Source organism: Pipistrellus hanaki, assembly GCF_964339955.1.
Source record: "Pipistrellus hanaki genome assembly, chromosome: 11".
Taxonomy (NCBI): Eukaryota; Metazoa; Chordata; class Mammalia; order Chiroptera; family Vespertilionidae; genus Pipistrellus; species Pipistrellus hanaki.
The window spans coordinates 69,406,634-69,425,509 of record NC_140513.1 but is presented as its reverse complement, the minus strand read 5'-3'; the positions used below and the strand labels follow the sequence as shown (position 1 = coordinate 69,425,509).

Below are 18,876 nucleotides of genomic sequence, written 5' to 3'. Positions count from 1 at the left end.
GCACCCCGCCCGCCCCGCCCCCGGGACCTACTTCTCTCGAAGACTCTGCAGCTCCTTCCTGATGTCGGCGTCCTCGGGCTCCGAGTCGTTGTCGCTGCTGATGTAGGACGACTGGGAGTGGAAGGAGGTCACGCTGATGGTGGGGACCTTCACGCCCGCCCTGCGGGGGGCCTCGGGGCCCGGGGGGCCAGCCCCCGCCGACCTGTGCAGGAGGGCCGCGGCCTTCCTCACGAAGTCGCCGGCCGAGCTGCCGCTGCTGCGGGGCAGGGCGCCCGGCTTAGGCGCCGGCGGCCGCCCGGGCGCACGCTCGTCCCCCGAGTCGCTGGACGGGGGCTCCTGGCAGACCTCGAGGGCGGAGGCCGTCTGCGCCCGCCGCAGGGCCAGCCTCGGGCCGGGGCTGCCGGGCCCCTCCTCCAGGTACACGTCGGGCGGGGCCGAGTACCGCAGGCTGTGCAGGGAGCCCACGGTCCACTCGTCCTGGGTGCTGACCACCGAGAACCGGCCCACGGTCTTGGCTGGAGAGCTGCCGTCCCGCTGCCCCGGCTGCTTCTGGGGGGACCCTGAGGCCGGAGCACCAGGGGGCTGCGGGGCGCTGGCCTGGCCGTCCTGGGCCAGCACCCCGGGGGGCCCGCCTTGCTGGTCTGCGGGCTCCAGATGTGCAGGGAGGGTGGACGCGGGGGCATCCTTGGGGAACAGAAAAAAATCGGTGCCACACGAATGCCAGCAGAGAGCAGACTCCACCACCGGCAGAGCCCTCCGGTCCCTCGCGGAGAACGACCTACCTGAGGGGCCCTGGCTGCTGCCGGTGAGCCCGAGGCTGCCCGGCCTCCCTCGGGGCCCCGCGGGCCGCTCACAGGAGCTGCTGGGACAGGGACACCATCATTCAGGCTCAGGCCGGGATGACAAGAGGGCATGGCGGGAGGGAGCAGCTGTTCCAACCTCCCGCCTTCACAGGGGCGCCCTGGAGCCTGGGAGGGAGGTGTCAGCCCAACCCCCTCGGTCTCAGCAGGCCCTACACACATCTGATGGTCACCTGCCCGCCTTGGGGAGAGGAGGAGGGACGGGCCGATGTAGGCTGAGGGGGTCTCGCCAGAGGCACTGGGCACAGGGGCCGGAGCTGGCGGGGCATCCATCAGGGTGTCAGCCTCTCTACCACCGATGGTGTCACCTCTCTCCTGCGCCTCTACCACCGACGGTGTCACCTCTCTCCTGCGCCTCTACCACCGATGGTGCCACCTCTCTCCTGCGCCTCTACCACCGATGGTGCCACCTCTCTCTTCCGCCTCTACCACCAATGGTGCCACCTGTCCCTGCCGCCTCTACCACCGATGGTGTTACCTCTCTCCCTGCCATCTCTACCACCGATGGTGTCACCTCTCTCCTGCGCCTCTACCACCGACGGTGTCACCTCTCTCCTGCGCCTCTACCACCGATGGTGCCACCTCTCTCCTGCGCCTCTACCACCGATGGTGTCACCTCTCTCCTGCACCTCTACCACTGACGGTGTCACCTCTCTCCTGCACCTCTACCACCGATGGTGTCACCTCTCTCCTGCCCCTCTACCACCGATGGTGTCACCTCTCTCCTGCGCCTCTACCACCGACAGTGCCACCTCTCTCCCTGCGCCTCTACCACCGATGGTGCCACCTCTCTCCCTGCGCCTCTACCACCGATGGTGCCACCTCTCTCCCTGCGCCTCTACCACCGATGGTGTCACCTCTCTCCTGCGCCTCTACCACCAATGGTGCCACCTCTCTCCTGTGCCTCTACCACCGATGGTGCCACCTCTCTCCCTGCGCCTCTACTACCGATGGTGTCACCTCTCTCCTGTGCCTCTACCACCGATGGTGCCACCTCTCTCTTCCGCCTCTACCACCAATGGTGCCACCTGTCCCTGCCGCCTCTACCACCGATGGTGTTACCTCTCTCCCTGCCATCTCTACCACCAATGGTGCCACCTATCTCCCTGACGGGTCTGGTAATGGCCGGGTCTCATGCAGCCCTGGTAGGTGCAGATCCAGCTGTGCCCGGCTGCCTGTGTCGGGAATGCCATGCCAGGCTGCCTGTGCCATACAGAGCAGGTCACGGCCTGTTATTGCTGAGCTGCGCGCCCAGAGCTACTGTGCGGAGTGAATGACCGGACAGAGCGAGCTGATGTGTGGGGGCCTGGCCTGAGCCGCACCCACACGCGACAACACCCTGGCTGGAAGGAGCCGGCTGCGCTGACAGGCTGACACCCCGCAGGCGGAGGAGGGCCTGCCGTGCCCACAGACACGGACTCTCTCAGGCACACGAGCACGCGCTAAGGCCCCAGGACGGGTTCTGCCTGTCTGGTCCCCACGTGAGGCGCTGCGGAGGGAGGGGGCGACCGTGCCCTCAGGCCTGGGGCGGGCCGGCCACTGGCTCGTCACCTGTCCCTGGCGAGGCTGTGGTCTGCTCCAGCGCAGCTGCCGGTCCCGGCGCCAGTCCGGGCTGATCCAGCTGCAGGAGGAAACAGAGAGGAAGGAGCCGGGAGCCTCACTGCTGCCATCCCTGCAGCTAACTGTGCCGCTCTCCCACCCGCTGTCTCTGCCAGGCTGGAGCCCGCCGGCCCAGGCGCTCCCTCCACACACTGGCCAGCGGGTCCCGGCTCGCACACTCACACCCCGCGGCCCCCAGACTGCCACTGGTTGCAAAACACCCCGGGCAGGTCGGGCTCAGAGGTGAGCCTCAGAGCAGGCGGCCGGCTGGAGGGAGGCGGTGCTGCATAGCCAGACCAGAGCTGGCCCTACCCCGCACAGACCCCTGACCAGGAGGGAACCTCTGCCAGGCCAGCACTCACCACCAGCTGGGGTGGCGGGGCCAGGTCCCCCATGGAGGTCTCCGTGCAGGGCGGGTCTCCTCTCGGGGGCTCCAGGGTGAAGTCTCGGTCTCCCGTCTCCACTGGGGTCCCGGCCGAGGCGGAGGAGGTGGGCACGTGCTCCTGGTAGAGCAGAGTCCGCAGCTTCTCATCCAGGCTCTTGATGGTGCTGTCCACGAAGTCCACCCTGGGAGGCGGCCCTTCCCCGTCCGACTCCAAGGCCGACAGCGGCTGGGGGAGGGTGCTGGGCCCCAGAGGAGAGCTTAGGAGCTGGGGGGCAGCCAGGCTGACAGCCCCCACCGCATTGGGGAGAGGAGGGAGGGACGGGCCCGGGGCAGGCTGAGGGGTCTCGCCGGAGGCACTGGGCACAGGGGCCGGAGCTGGCGGGGCATCCATCCGGGTGTCGGCCTCCTTGGTTGAGGCGGGCTCCCCGAGGCCTGCAGGGTGATGGGGGGCCGCTGGAGGGGAGGCGCAGGGCCCTGGGGCCACATCCGGGGGCCTTGCAGCAAGCTGGGCGTCCTGAGTCTGTGCCAGGGGCTGGGGTGCAGCACAGTCGTTGGCCATCTCCTGAGAGGTCAGGGGGGGCCCTGCCTGCACGGCAGCCCCCGTCGCCGGCTCTGGCCTGGGGCCGGCGGCTGGTGCGGCCGCGTCCTGGGGCGCAGCAGTCACAGGAGGGGAGGATGGCACTGAAGGGGCTTGTGTGCCCGCGGTGGTGTCCCTGGAGCCCGGTGGCTTCGGAGGCTGTACCCCGGCCGGGGCGCCGGGCTTTTCCTTCAAGGACGACTGGTCTTTGCAGGGAGCTGGGTCTGGAAGACACAGAAGAGGCGCCGCTATGCCCGCCCGCTGGTCCTGGTCACCTGGCATCGGCTGCCCAAACGGCCCTGCACGCCCGGCAGCACCCACACGCTGGGCTCCTCTCCGTTCCTCTGATGCATCAACTTTCAAACAGGGAAATTTTTAACAAACATGTGCTTTGAGTTATAATTTGCCCCAATACAATAAATGTTATAGCCAGGGCTTCTTAGAATAGGAGAAGTTATCTTATTCTGTCCAAATTTTTAATAGAAGTGGTAATGCTAACAAGGAACATCCCCTTTTATGTACACCAACACTGAATTACATTAAGAAATCAGAATCGCCATTCAGCTCTGAGCATCTTACTACACGACAGCAATTATGCACTTTTTTCTACTTAGCAGTGGTTCTCAACCTTCCTAATGCCGCGGCCCTTTAATACAGCTCTTCGTGTTGTGGTGACCCCCAGCATAAAATTACTTTCGTTGCTACTTCATAACTGTAATTTTGCTACTTTTAATGAACGTAATGTAAATATCTGTGTTTTCCGATGGTCTCAGGAGACCCTGCTAGCGGTTGAGAACCACTGCTGCAGAGCCTAATCTGTGAGGCAGGCCTAGGCTTCTTCAATCCTGTGGCTTTTCCTTCCTTTTGCTACTTCTTTCTCCCCTTCTCCTCTCCCTCCATCCCTCCTTTCCCCTCCCCTCCGCACGGACCATCCAGGCCTCCAGGAGGGCGCTGACAGTAATGGTGGTGCCGCGTATCCTCACACCAGTCTCTCAGAGAGAGAGAGCGCTCCGCACATACCAAGGAAGAAGCTGCTATCATCTTAAAAATGAAGACTCTGTCCCTGTTATTTAAATCACTAACGGACACACACAGGGAAGACGAAGTGCAGACACCAGGAGAGCCCGCCGGCTCCTCGTCTCAGTCTTCCAGCTTCTGAGCCGTGAGAACAGACTGTGTGAGGTCGCCTTTTTGGAATACCTTGTCATGCAACCCTGGGCAGATAACACAGACCCATACACATGAAACCATTAGCTCAGAAAAAAAACAACTCAGGTAAAAATTAAATGACTGAGTTCCAGGATTGGTGGGTAAAAAGACTGGCAAATCCTCGCCCCCAAAACAACTATAAACAGAATACTTATTGCGAAATAACAATTGTTTCAGGATTCTGGAATAAACCGAAGGCATACGACAAACTGAGGAGCATTTACTTAGTAAAAACTGCTGAATTGGGGTAAGAATAGCTTTGCCTTACACAACGGCCAGGAAAACCAGAGGCGACACTGCCGTCTCCTGCATCCCTCCTCCCGGAAGCTCCCTTCCAACAACTCAGCGCACACACCACAGCACTCACCGCAGACAGCACACAGCACACACACCACAGCACTCACCGCAGACAGCACACAGCCACACACCACACAGCACTCACCGCAGACAGCACACAGCACTCACCACACAGCACTCACCGCGGACAGCACACAGCGCACACACCACACAGCACTCACCGCAGACAGCACACAGCCACACACCACACAGCACTCACCGCGGACAGCACACAGCGCTCACCACACAGCACTCACCGCAGACAGCACACAGCACTCACCACACAGCACTCACCGCGGACAGCACACAGCGCACACACCACACAGCACTCACCGCGGACAGCACACAGCGCACACACCACACAGCACTCACCGCAGACAGCACACAGCACTCACCACACAGCACTCACCGCGGACAGCACACAGTGCACACACCACACAGCACTCACCGCGGACAGCACACAGCGCACACACCACACAGCACTCACCGCGGACAGCACACAGCCACACACCACACAGCACTCACCGCGGACAGCACACAGCGCTCACCACACAGCACTCACCGCAGACAGCACACAGCACTCACCACACAGCACTCACCGCGGACAGCACACAGTGCACACACCACACAGCACTCACCGCGGACAGCACACAGCGCACACACCACACAGCACTCACCGCGGACAGCACACAGCGCACACACCACATAGCACTCACCGCAGACAGCACACAGCCACACACCACACAGCACTCACCGCGGACAGCACACAGCGCACACACCACATAGCACTCACCGCAGACAGCACACAGCCACACACCACACAGCACTCACCGCGGACAGCACACAGCGCTCACCACACAGCACTCACCGCAGACAGCACACAGCGCTCACCACACAGCACTCACCGCAGACAGCACACAGCGCACACACCACAGCACTCACCGCAGACAGCACACAGCACTCACCGCAGACAGCACACAGCGCACACCGCAGACAGCACACAGCGCACACACCACAGCACTCACCGCAGACAGCACACAGCACTCACCGCAGACAGCACACAACGCACACACCGCACAGCACTCACCACAGACAGCACTCACCTCGGACAGCACACAGCACTCACCGCGGACAGCACACAGCGCAGACAGCACACAGCGCACACACCACACAGCACTCACCGCAGACAGCACACAGCGCACACACCACACAGCACTCACCGCAGACAGCACTCACCGCGGACAGCACACAGTGCACACACCACAGCACTCACCACAGACAGCACACAGCGCACACACCGCAGACAGCACTCACCGCAGACAGCACACAGCGCACACACCGCAGACAGCACTCACCGCAGACAGCACACAGCACACACACCACACAGCACTCACCGCAGACAGCACACAGCGCACACACCACACAGCACTCACCGCAGACAGCACACAGCACACACCGCAGACAGCACTCACCGCAGACAGCACACAGCACACACACCACAAAGCACTCACCGCAGACAGCACACAGCACTCACCGCAGACAGCACACAGCGCACACACCACACAGTACACAGCGCACACACCACGCAGCACTCACCGCAGACAGCAACCACCCGGACCGACACGCCCGCCTCTCCGTGGGCATGACTGCACCACAGAAGGGCTCTGCTTTGAGTTTGTTTGATATTTAATGAAGGCGTATGTCCTATAACACATAGCAAAGCCATGAGTGAATGTTGAATTTGATTAAATGTTTCCCTCCATTTACTGAGATGGTCAAATGCTTCTCCTTCAAACTGTGCCTCCAACAACTGCCATTTTTCTCATTGGTTCCAAGTTCAACTTCATTTTTGGCCCCCCCCCCCCCCCCCCACTTGCACAAATAACTGAGTCATGCAGTGCTCGTCTTTCTCCGGCTTATTTCTGTGGAGAATGACCTCCATGTTCCTCTGCTGTCACAACGGCAGGACTTCCTTCTCCAGGCTGACCCCTTTCCAGCGCTCACCCCGTGTCGTCCTGTTGGAGCGGTGCTGCAGTGAGCACGCAGGTGTGCTGTCCCTGGGGGACAGGGTCCATCTCCTTGGGCCGCACCGGGAGGGACTGGGTTAGACAGCGCTGTTTTCTGGGGAGCCTCCGTAGCACTGCACCAATACACATCCTCACCCACTGGACAGGCTCCCTTCCTCCAGCTCGTCATCTACTGCCGTTTTAAATCCTCACCCAAGGGTAGGATCCCGTTGACTTTTAGGGAGAGTTGGAGAGGGAGGGACCGAGAGAAACATCGATGTGAGAGAAACCATCGATTGGTTGCCTCCTGCACCAGCCCTGATCAGGGCCCCGCCCGGGGAGGAGCCTGCAACCAAGGTACATGACTTGACTGGAATCGAACCCGGTATCCTTTGATCCAAAGGCCAATGCTCTCTCCAGAGCCAAACCGGCCAGGGCTCATCTACTGTAAAACAACTACCCCAAACCACTATAAAAGCAGCCATCCTCACAGAGCCATCCTCACGGCGCCAGGTGACGCTCGGCACGCGTCCGCACTGCGTGTCCCCGCTGACCAGCGCCTCTCCCGGGCCATCTGTGCGCCTCTGGGCGGACTGTCTGTGTGCGCTGCTCGTTTTCCACTGAATTACTGGTTGTTCCTTTTTCCCGAGCTGTGAGGCCCTTACGTATTTTCGTTCCTGACCTCTTACCAGATGTATGACTTTCGAATGCGTCCTCCCGTCCCGCAGCTGCCTTTCGTTTTGTTGATGGTGCTTCTGCGGGGCCAATGCTTTTCCGTTTGATGTCGTCCCACGTACAGTTTTTGCTTTTGTTGCTTGTGCTTTTGTTGTCAGATGCCAAAAAAATCACTGTCACCCCAATATCAAGGAGGTTTCCCTGTCTTCTTCTGGGAGTTTTATGATGTCAGGTTTATGCCCAAGTCTTTTATCCATTTTGAGTTGATTTTTCTTAACGGGAAAGATAGGAACCCACTTTCATTTTCCTGCATGTGGATATCCAGTTTTCCAGCACCGTTACTGAAAAGCCTCCATTTCCCCCAGTGTGTGCTGGCACCTTGTCCCAGGCTAACTGACCACATGTGCATGGGCTCGCTATCCTGTTCTGCTGGTCCCTGTGCCTGCTTCCATGCCAGTCAATACTGTCTGTCACTGTGGCTTAGCAATAGAGTTTGAAATTAAGAAATGAGATGCCTCCAGCTTTATTCTTTCTCAAGATTGCTTTGGCTATTTGGAGTCTTTTGTGATTCTATATGCATTTTAGGGTTGTTTTTCCTATTTCTGTGAAAAATGCAAATGGAATTTTGACAGGGATTGCATTGACTCTGTAGATGGTTGGGAGTATGGCCATTTTACCAATTCTCCCAACCCAATGGCACAAGAGAACATCCTCTTTATTTCCATCTTTCTCACAACGGCTTCACAGTTCTCAGTGTTCAGGGCTTCCTCTCCCTAGTGAATATATTCCAAAGTTAGTTTTTCATGCTACTGTACATGGGGCTGCTTTTTTCATTTCCTGTCAGGTAGTTCACGGTTAGTGGAAGAAGTACAACTGATTTTTGCATGTTGAGTTTGTGCCCTGCAACTTCACTGAGTTCATTTATTAGTTGTAACCACGTTAGTGGAAACTTAAAGGTTTTATGTGTGTAAGATTACGTCATCTGCAAACAGAGACGACTTTATTCTTCCTTTCTGATTATAATCCATTTTAGTGCTTTTACTTGCCTACCTGCTCTGGCTAGGACTTCGGGCACAATGCTGAAGAGAAGTGGTCAGAGTGGGCATCCTTGTCTTGTTCTTAACCTCAGAGAAAACTTTAAGCTTTTCACCACTGAGTACGATGTTAGCTGTGGGGCTTATGTATATGGCCTCTATTATGTTGAAGTACATTTCTTCTATACCTTATTTGTTTATTTATTTATCTTTTTATCATGAAAGGTTGTTGAATTTTGCTAAGTAATTTTTCTAAATCTATTGAAATGATTGTGGTTTTACCCTTCATTCTGTTATTGTGGTGGGTCACACTTTTTTTTTGCTTATATTCAACCATCCTTGCATTTCAAGAATAATTCTCATGATCATATGATTTTTTTAATGTGCTGTTGAGTTTATAATGCTCATATTTTGTTGAGAACTTTTGCATCTATTCATCAAGGATTCTAGCCTATAGTTTTGTTTTCTTGTTGTGTCCTCGTCTAGCTTTATTGTCATGGCAATGCTGGCGTGGTAAAATGAGTTTAGAAGTGTCCCCTCCTCTTCAAATTTATTTGTGAAAGAGGTCGAGAAGGACTAGTATTAATTCTTCTTTAAATGTTTGGTAGGCCAAGACCGGTTTGGCTCAATGGATAGAGCGTCGGCTTGGGGACTGAAGGGTCCCGGGTTCGATTCCGGTCAAGGGCATGTACCTTGGTTGCGGGCATATCCCCAGTGTGGGGTGTGCAAGAGGCAGCTGATCGATGACTCTCTCTCATCGATGTTCCTAACTCTCTGTCTCTCTCCCTTCCTCTCTGTACAAAATCAATAAAATATATTTTTTAAAAAAAATAAAATAAATGTTTGGTAGGATTCACCAGTGAAGTCATTTAGTCCTGGACTCCCACTGTTGGGACATTACTGATTTCTGACTTAACCTCCTTAGTAGGAATAGGTCCATTCAGATTTTCTGTTTCTTCAGATTCAGTCTTGGTAGATCGTGCAATGCTTTTAGGAATTCACACCATTTTTTTCTGGGTTACCAAATATGTTAGATTAAAATTGTCCACAGTAGTCTCTTATGATTCTTTGTATTACAGTTGTAATGTCTCCTCTTTCAATTCTAATCTTATTAGTCATTTTTTTAGTCTAGAGATTTGTCAATTTTGTTTAACTTTTCAATAAACTACCTCTTAGTTTCATTGATCTTTTCTACATTTTTATCATCTAGTTCATTCATTTTTGCCCGTTTTTTCTTTCTTCTGCTATAAGCATGAGTTAGTCCTTTTTCTAGTTCCTGAGGTGTGAAGTTAGCTTGTTTTAGATTTTTCTTGTTTCTTAATGTGGTCTAAGCTTTCCTCTTAAAACTGTTTTTGCTGCATCCTATTAGTTTCAGTTTACTGTTTCCATGTTCATTTCTCAAGATATATTTTTATTTCTCTTTCGATTTCTCCTTTACCCACTGGTTATTCCAAAGTGTGCTGTTTAATTCCCATGTATTTGTGCATTTTCCAGTCTTCCTGTTACCGATCTCCAATGTGGTGGGAAAGATAACTTGATGTGACTTTAACCTTCTCAGGCATGTGAAGACGTGTTTTGTGATCCGATACATTACCTCTTGGGAGGAGGTTCCAGGTGCACTTGTTAAGTCCATTGTGTTCTAAAGTGGTGTGTAAGGCCAATATTTCCTGTTCTGCCTCTGTCTGGATGATCTATCCATTGTTGAAAGTAGAGGTATTGAAGTCCCTACTATTGGAGCATTGCTGCCTATTTCTGCCTGCAAATCGGTTAATCTTTGCTTAATATATCATGGTGCTTTAATGTTGGGTGCATATATATATTTACAATTGTTATATCCTCTTGGTGAATTGATTCTTTATCATTATAAAATGACCTTTGTCTCTCGATACAAATTTTGACCTGCGGTCTATTTTTGTCTGATATAAGGATAGCTATTCCTGGCCTTTGGAATATATTTTTCCACCCTTCACTTTCAGGGTGGCATTAAAGTCAAAGTGAGTCTCTTGTAGAGAGTATATAGTTTTATCTTGTGTTTTTAATCCATTCAGTCACTCCATATCTTTTGATTGGAGAATTTAATCCATTTACAATTAAAGTAATTACTGAAAAGTAAGAACCGACAACATTGCTATTTTGCTGTTTTCTGGCTGTTTTGTAGTTCATTTTTTCCTCTTTTGCTTGGCGTACCTTTGTGATTAGATGCTGTTTTCCATAGTGGTAAGCACTGTTTATATTCTGTGCATCTACTACAGGTATTCACTTTGTGATTACCATGAGGCTCACGTTAAAAATATCATTGTAACAGTCTATTTTAACTTACTAACTTTGATTATATACAAAACTCTAGAATTTTACTTTCCCATACATTTAATGTCTTTGATGTCACAATGTACATTTTTGTATTGTGTATCCATTAAAATTACTATAATTATTTTAATACTTTTTTAACCTTTTTACTAGAATTAAGTGATCACACACCACCGTTATATACTATTCTGGATGACAGCGTGTGCACTTTACCAGCGGATTTTATCCTCCACGTGTCTCCATGTTGCTAATTACTGCCCTTTCACTTCAGCTTGAAGAGCCCCCTTCGCATTCCTTGTGAGGCAGACACAGCAGTGAGGCGCTCCAGCAACTTTTTTTTTTTTTTTTTTTTTTTTTTTTTTTTTTAATCTAGGAAAGATTTTGAAAAATCTTCCTGAAGAACAGTTTTGCCAATTAAAGTATCCTTGGGTGTCAGTTTCATCCTCTCAGCACTTTAATTATATTATTTCCTCTCTCTCCTGCCTGCAAGGTGTCTGAGAAATCTGCAGAAAGCCTCTAACATTCCCAAGTAAGATATGAATTCGTGTTTTTTTCCTCCTGCTGCTTTCAAAATTCTTTGTCTTGGATTATTTGAGTTTTATTTTACTGTGTCTTGATCAAGTCTTCTCTGGGCCATGTGTGGGGACCTGAGAGACTCGTATTCCTGGATGTGTATGTCTCTTCCCAGACGTGGGGATTTCTGTGCTTTCTCCCTCTGGGATTCCACAATGCAGATCACTTGCTTCCTGTTGCCTATAACTCACATGGGCTTTCTTTACACTTTTCACTCTTCTTGCTTTTTGCTCCTATGACTGGATAATTTCAAATGAACTGATTCTTTTTTCTGCTTGAGCAAGTCTGATTTTGATGCTCTCTATTGCATTTTTCTTTCATTTGTTGTATCTTCAATTCCAGAATTTCTGTTTGGTTCTTATTATTTCTATTTCTCTACTGCACTTCTCATTTTGTTCATATGCTGTTTTTCCTGATTTTATTGAATTGTTTCTTGAAGGTCACCAAAAATCCTTAAAGTATATTTTGCTGATTTTTTTGGCAATTCATGGATCTTTAATTCTTTGGGGGTCACTTACTGAAAATGGTTGCTTATTTGGTGGTGCCATGGTTCCTTGCTTTTCCGTGTCTGCTGTAGCCTGTGTTGATACTGTGCATCTGATGGCGCCGTCATCCCTTCTAGTCATTAGAGCCTGACTTGGCTGAGTAAAGACCTTCACTTGCAAGTAGGTGCAAGGACGCCAGATGGGCCGTGGTGGTTCGGCTATGGCTCTGTGCGGCTCCACCTGGGTCAGCACCGGCCAAGGCCTCAGGTGTCCTCAACCCCTGGCTGAAGTGGCTGTGGGGGCACTGGGGTCTTCAGTGGTGAAGGCTGCTGGGCACCTTCTGCTCTCTCTCCCAGGGGATAGTGTGGCTAAGGGAGCCCCTTGGCACCAGATAGCAGTGGTCACTCTCGTGGTAGCGGTCATACTGGTATCTGATGTGTAGGCCCCACGGTGCAGAGGCAGAAGTCTGAAAGTGCAGATGCTCACAGAGTGATGGCAACTCCAGTTCTGGCTGCTGGCTAGTCTACCACAGCAGGGCCTCCAGTGTCTGGGGCACACGAGAACAGAGCTACCATGGAGCTAGGGACTAAAGCATGTGTGTGCCCAACGCAGCCAGAGCTCTGGGATCTGGGGTATGCACGGGGTGGGGAAGGCAATTGGCAGGCCTGGTCCCAAGGTAGCATGGCAGATGCTCTTTTGGAGGGTCCGAGGCAGCAATGGCTGTTGCTTACCTTCACAGCGAAAGCTGCCAATGTCTTCTGCAAAGCAGGCCAGTGGGCTCCAGGCCAAGTCACAATGTGGGGTCCTCTGCTCTAAAAGCTGTATGGAGCCCTGAGCTGTCCTGGGGGCTGCAGAGCTCCTCAGCAGCAGAGGTTGATGGGTCCTCTCAGAGCAGACCATGTGACTGATAGATACCAGCCCACTTTGTTCCTAGCTGTCTCCTGATAGCTCAGCTAAGGCCATCTCCCCAGTAAGCCTTTCTGTGCAATTATTCTTTTTGTTCTACTGTGTTCCCACAGGTTCTTATTGGACTCTCAGTCCCTCACAGGGATGTGCCCTCATATAGACAGGTGGTTAACTGTTGTGTTTATGGGCAGATGAGGACTGCTATCGCCTACTCTGCCGTCTTGCTGGTGGCACTCCGCCCCATCATCTTCTCAGGGGCTTTCAATCTGTCATTCAATGTGGGCAGAGCTCTCCACTCCTCAAACTCCAGCTGTCCTGAAGACTAGTTTCCCCACATACGGCATTCTGGGTTGATTCTTACAACACTTTAAAAATACAGCACTGCCTCCTGGATTCCATGGCTCCAGGTCATCTGAATGACCATTCCCCTAAAAGTACAGCATCATTGTTTCTCTGGCTGCTTTCGTTGTCTTCCGTTTTCAGCAGTTTACAATGTGTCCAGATATGGATTTATTTGGGTTAATCCTATTACTAGTAAAATTCACTTGACTCCTTGAATCTGTAGATTTATGTCTTTCACCAAATTTAGGAAGTTTTCAGCATTATTTTTTTCAGCATTGCATTTTTCTCCTCTCCTTCTGGGGCTTTGATGACACAATATTACACCTTTTTTTCTTAACTTGTTTCACAAGTTCTGTTCATTTTTGGGGGATCTTTTTCTAAAATCTGATGGGATAGGTTTGGGTATTCTAATTTCTAGTTTTACAATTTCCATTGGTCTTTTCTTCATATCTTTTATTTCTTTGCTGATACTTTTTATTTTACATTTGTTTCAGAATGTTTATGTTTGCTTGTTCAAGCATTTTTATAATAGTTGCTTTGAAGACTTTGTCAGTCAGATCATTACAACATCTGTTATCTTGCCATTATCATGTGATGGGTGTCTTTTTTTCATGCAAGTTGACATTTCTATGGTTCTTCACTTGACAAATACTTTTGGATTGCATTGATTCGGTTGGATTAGACTGGATTTTGCTAATATTATGAGATTCTATGTCTGTTTAAATCCTATGGAAATGTTATTTTTGCTTTGGCAGCCAACTGACCTGGCTAGGTTTAAGCTGCAAGTTGCAACCGGCTTTCTATGAGCTGTGGCTACACAGTCAGTTCAATTATCTGTGTCTCGGCTGTACTAATCTGATGCAAAACGTGTGCATCATCCAGGGGCCTGTTTAGGACCATGGTGAGAGTCCATCTACTAGCTCAGTTCTCAAAGTTCTGTAGATGCTAATTCGGGTCAGAACCATGCATGCACCTTATCAAGCTGCTTTCTCAAGCTTCTCCTCCCATAGTTGCCCTGGTACTTCCTGAGTCCCTGGAACTTCCATTACAGACCTCTGGAGAGAAACCATCCACTCACAGTGTGAGAGGCAGGAGGTCAGAGAGAAACAAAGTAATGAGTTCCTTGAGCCCCAGCTCCACCCAATGGAGAGGAAGGCTCTCCCCTCCCATGGTTTGCCTCCTGCTGCCTGGTGCTGCCCCTCAGAACTTCCTGTGAGCTGAGGAGAAGAGAGGAGAGGGAAGGAGAGACAAGAGGGACCCCACGCCTCTCCCAGAGCTTGAGAAGTACCCGTTCCATCTGGGAGTGAAACCAGAGGGCCTCGCCCGGAGCTTCTGTCTGCAACCAGAGCTCACCGCATCTTCACGCTGCCCTGAGCCAAGGTCAGGAGGCACCAGAGGGAAAACAGCAAGCTTGCCACCAGCTCTATGGGACTTGGAATTTTGGGAGCTTCCCATCCTGCCTCTGCTATGGATTTCCCGAATCTGCAAAGATCTGTGCCCTGCATCGATGGGCCCGGGTTCGGTTCGTTAGGTTCATGGAGGAAAGGGGTGATGAGATGTGTATTCACCATCTAATCCAGAACAGGACTTTCTGCCCTGTTACTTCTTACGATGTGCCAAATACTGGGTTCAGAATGGCGTCACCTTTGCATAAAAAGAACCTCTGTGCTTCTGCCTGAGCACACGGCGTTCTGAAATCACCTTCATGAGGATACCGTGCTCGGAAGCAGCCCTCTCTTTGCCTCATTCCCGCGTCCTTGCTTCTCCAGCCCCGTGCTCCAGGCAGGGCCAGCCTCCTGGCCACCAGTTCTGGCCCCTTTCCCCTAGGCTGGTGAAGCGCCAGTGCTCAACCTCTCAGCCATCCTGCAAAAATGGAAAACGCCCAGGGGAACAGACCAATACTGGCGCACAGCCCAGGCTCCACCCTCTCTGGACCTCACGGATCATTCTCCACAGTCTGTAGATTTCCCAGACACCTTCACGGGTGAGCTTTATATTCCATCCAACTTGCTTGGTCATCCTCAGTGAACAGTTGATCCAAATCAATAGATCTGCCATCCCTGGAGGTGGCCACCTCCTTTTTCGTTTATTTATAAAGAAACTTGCCCTGGAAGGTTTCCCGATGTTGGTGCATAGATGAAGAATTAGAGTTTAACTGCTGGCATGTCCTTCAATCACTAAACCATACTGAAAATCAGATTTATTGTGTAAGGGCTTTTCTTCCCCAATTGACTGGCTGTATCAAAATGAAAAAGTACTACGCGAACACGTTCTCTTAAGACCGAGCCCCTGTGGGCAGTGCTGCCCCCCCTCCGGCCTCTGCGGGCGGGCCAGGCCTTCCCCAGCCTGTTTGTGGCCACTTTAGGGCTTAGCAGGCTGACTTGTTCGCTGTTGGAGGAAATCTTCAAAGACACAATGGAAGTCGCTGGGAACAGATGGTAAAATATTTAACATGATTAACAGATATTCTTCCTGAACGCACAGTAGTTCCACTGCATGGGACAAACCGCCAGATCCCAGTGGATGCCTGAAATTGCCAACAGTACCAAACCCTAGATACACTCTGTTTTTTCCTATACGTAACGTACCTGTTTAAACTTAATTATAATTAAGTGCAGCAAGAGATAAAAAGCAACAGCATACCGAAACCGGTTTGGCTCAGTGGATAGAGGTTGGCCTGTGGACTGAAAGGTCCCTGGTTCGATTCCGGTCAAGGGTATGTACCTTGGTTGTGGGCATATCCACAGTAGGGGGTGTGCAGGAGGCAGCTGTTCGATGTTTCTCTTTCATTGATGTTTCTAACTCTCTATCCCTCTTTCTTCCTCTCTTTAAAAAAATCAATAAAATATATATATTTTAAAAACCCAGCATAATAAAATAGAACAATTAAAACAATATACTGGCCCTAGCCAGTTTGGCTCAGTGGATAGAGCATTAGCCCATGGGCTGAAGGGTCCTGAGTTTGATTCTAGTCAAGGACACATGCCTCAAGTGCAGGCTTGATCCCCAGAGATGGATCATGCCTCAACATGATAAAGGCCATATATATAAACCGACAGCCAAAATCAGATTTAATGGGCAAAAACTAAAAGCTTTTCCCTTAAGATTATGAACAAGAAAGGGATGTCCTCTTATTCAACACAGCACTGGAAGTCCTAGCCACAGCGATCAGACAAGAAGAAGAAATAAAAGGCATCCAAATTGGAGAGGAGGAAAAGGAACTGTCACTCTCTGTAGATGACACACAAGAAACTGTATAGGGAGCCCTAAAGGTTCTACCAAAAACTACGAGAACTGATTCATGAACTCAGTGAAGTAGCAGGGAACAAAACGTATGCTCAGAAATCAGTTGCCTTTTTATACACCAACGAGGGGCCCAGTGCTCAAATTCATGCGCCCTGAAAGGAACTGTGGCCGAGAGGCTGTGGTAGGCACAAAGACGGGTCTCAGCCCATCCTCCGTATTGCCAGCCCCTCCCGCCACGGCCCCAGTCCCATCTGCCGGCAGCCCCGCTTCTGCTGCCACCACTCCCACGCGCTGATGGCGCCCAGCCCTACTGCACCTGCTGTGAGGCAAGTGGCAGCTGCTGTCTCCATCGCCCCTCAGGAGCAGGGGGAGGTGAAGCCCTGAGGGGCGATTGGGGCTGGAAGCCACTGCTCACACCCAGTGATAGTGCCGAGCGATCGAGACCAGCGCTGGGAGCCAGCAGTTCGTGCAAGCACAAGCAGGGCCAGCGCCAGCAGCAGGTGTGAGCGCCAGTGGAACCATGGTGCACGGAAGCAAAGAATTCTCAGTAACCACCAGAGGCTCACCCCAATGACAGCTACCAGCGCCCCATCTTGGTCTGGCGCCCCTGCTCACCTGCTCCATCATCCCGCTGCAGTTGACACCCACCATGTTCCATGCATGCCCCCTGGTGGTCAGCGCACGTCATAGTGACCGGTTGTTCCATTGTTCCACTGTTAGGTTTATTTGCATATTAGGGTTTTATATATATAGGTAACGAACTATCAGAAAGGGAAACTAAGAAAACACTGTGTTTACAATTGCATTAAAAAAAAAAAAAGGAAGGGATACATTTAACCAAGGAGGTAAAATCCCTATACTCAGAAAATTATTAAGACACTGAAGGAATTAAGGAAGATACAAATAAATGGAAGCACATATAGTATTTATAGATAGAAAGAATTAGCATCACTAAAATGTCCATACTACCCAAAACAATCTACAAATTCAACACAATTCCTGTCATCACATGAAGTGCAAATGGTGAAGGCCTGGGCAGGTCAATGGGGGGAAAAGAGGAGACATCTGTAATACTTTCAACAATAAATATAAATTAAAAAGAAGAAGAAGACAGCAAGTGTGTATGGAACCACATAAGAGCCCAAATAACAACAGAAATCTTGAGAAAAGAAGAACAAAGTTGAAGGAATCATGCTACCTGATATTGAACTACACTACAAGGCCAAAGAGCCTGGTAGGCCATAAAAACAAGCATAGAGGTCACTGGGCCCGAACAGAGAGCCCGGAAATAACCCACAGCTTATGGTCAACCAATACCTGACAAAGGAAGCAAGCACATACAACAGGGTAAAGAGTCTCTTCAATAAAGGTGTTGGGAAAACCGGACAGATACATGCAAATAATGAAACTAGACCACCAACTTACACCATACACAAGAATAAACTCAAGGTGGATTAAAGACTTGAATGTAAGACTCAAAATGATAAAAATCCTGGGGGGGGGAAACATACACTTAAATCTTGGACATTTCTCATAGCAATATATTTTCTGATATATCGCCTCAGATAAGGGAAACAAAAGAAAAAAATATAGAAATGGTACTGCACAAGACTAAAAAGCCAGTGTGGCCCAGTGGGTGAGTGTCAACTCATCAACCAGGAGGTCAAGGTTCAATTCCAGGTCAGGGCACATGCACGAGCTGCAGGCTCAGTTCCCAGGAGGGGAGAAGCAGGAGGGAGCCGATGGGTGATTCTCTCTCTTCATTGATGTTTGTATCTTTCTCTCACTCTCCCTAACATCAATAAAAACATATATTTTTTTAAAAGTAGAGTGACATTTAAAAAATAAAGTTTTGCACAGAGGAAATCAACAACAAAATGAAGACAACCACTAAATGAGATAACACATTTGTTAATAATAAATCTGATGAAAGGTTAATATCCAAAATTTATAAAGTACTTTTACAACTCAACAACAAAAAATAAACAAACAATCCAACTAAAAGTCAGCACAGGACATGAGTAGACACTTCTCCAAAGAGGACATACATACAGATAGCAAGAGTCATATGAAAACATGCTCAAAGTCACTGATCATCAGAGAGATGAAAATTAAAGCGGCAATGCAGTACCATCTCACACCCGTCAGAATGGCTACATCAACAAATGAACAAATGACAAGTGCTGGCGAGTATGCGGAGAAAAGGGAACCCTTGTACACTGCTGGTGGGAATGCAGACTGCTGCAGCCATTATGGAAAACAGTACGGAGTTTCCTCAAAAAAATTTAAAATGGAACTGCTTTATGACCCAGTGATTCAATATCAGGAATATATCC

General features: G+C 50.6%; 1 protein-coding gene across 10 annotated transcripts in view; it reads right to left on the bottom strand.

Moving 5' to 3' along the window:
- The window catches only part of WNK2 (WNK lysine deficient protein kinase 2), a 111,322-nt gene that overhangs the window by 29,319 nt on the left and 63,127 nt on the right, over positions 1–18,876 (bottom strand). For 9 of the 10 annotated variants that reach the window (XR_014796330.1, XR_014796331.1, XM_084898999.1 and 6 more), the window contains exons 20-23: positions 2,822–3,645; positions 2,412–2,481; positions 783–862; positions 32–684 (exon numbers count right to left, since the gene is read on the bottom strand). Coding sequence is in view for 8 of the 10 variants with exons in the window: in XM_084898999.1 (XP_084755125.1) it covers positions 32–684; positions 783–862; positions 2,412–2,481; positions 2,822–3,645 (1,627 nt within the window). In the remaining 2 variants the exon portion in view is untranslated. The remainder of the gene's footprint in view (positions 1–31; positions 685–782; positions 863–2,411; positions 2,482–2,821; positions 3,646–18,876) is intronic. The other variant, XM_084898996.1, reaches the window with a different exon arrangement.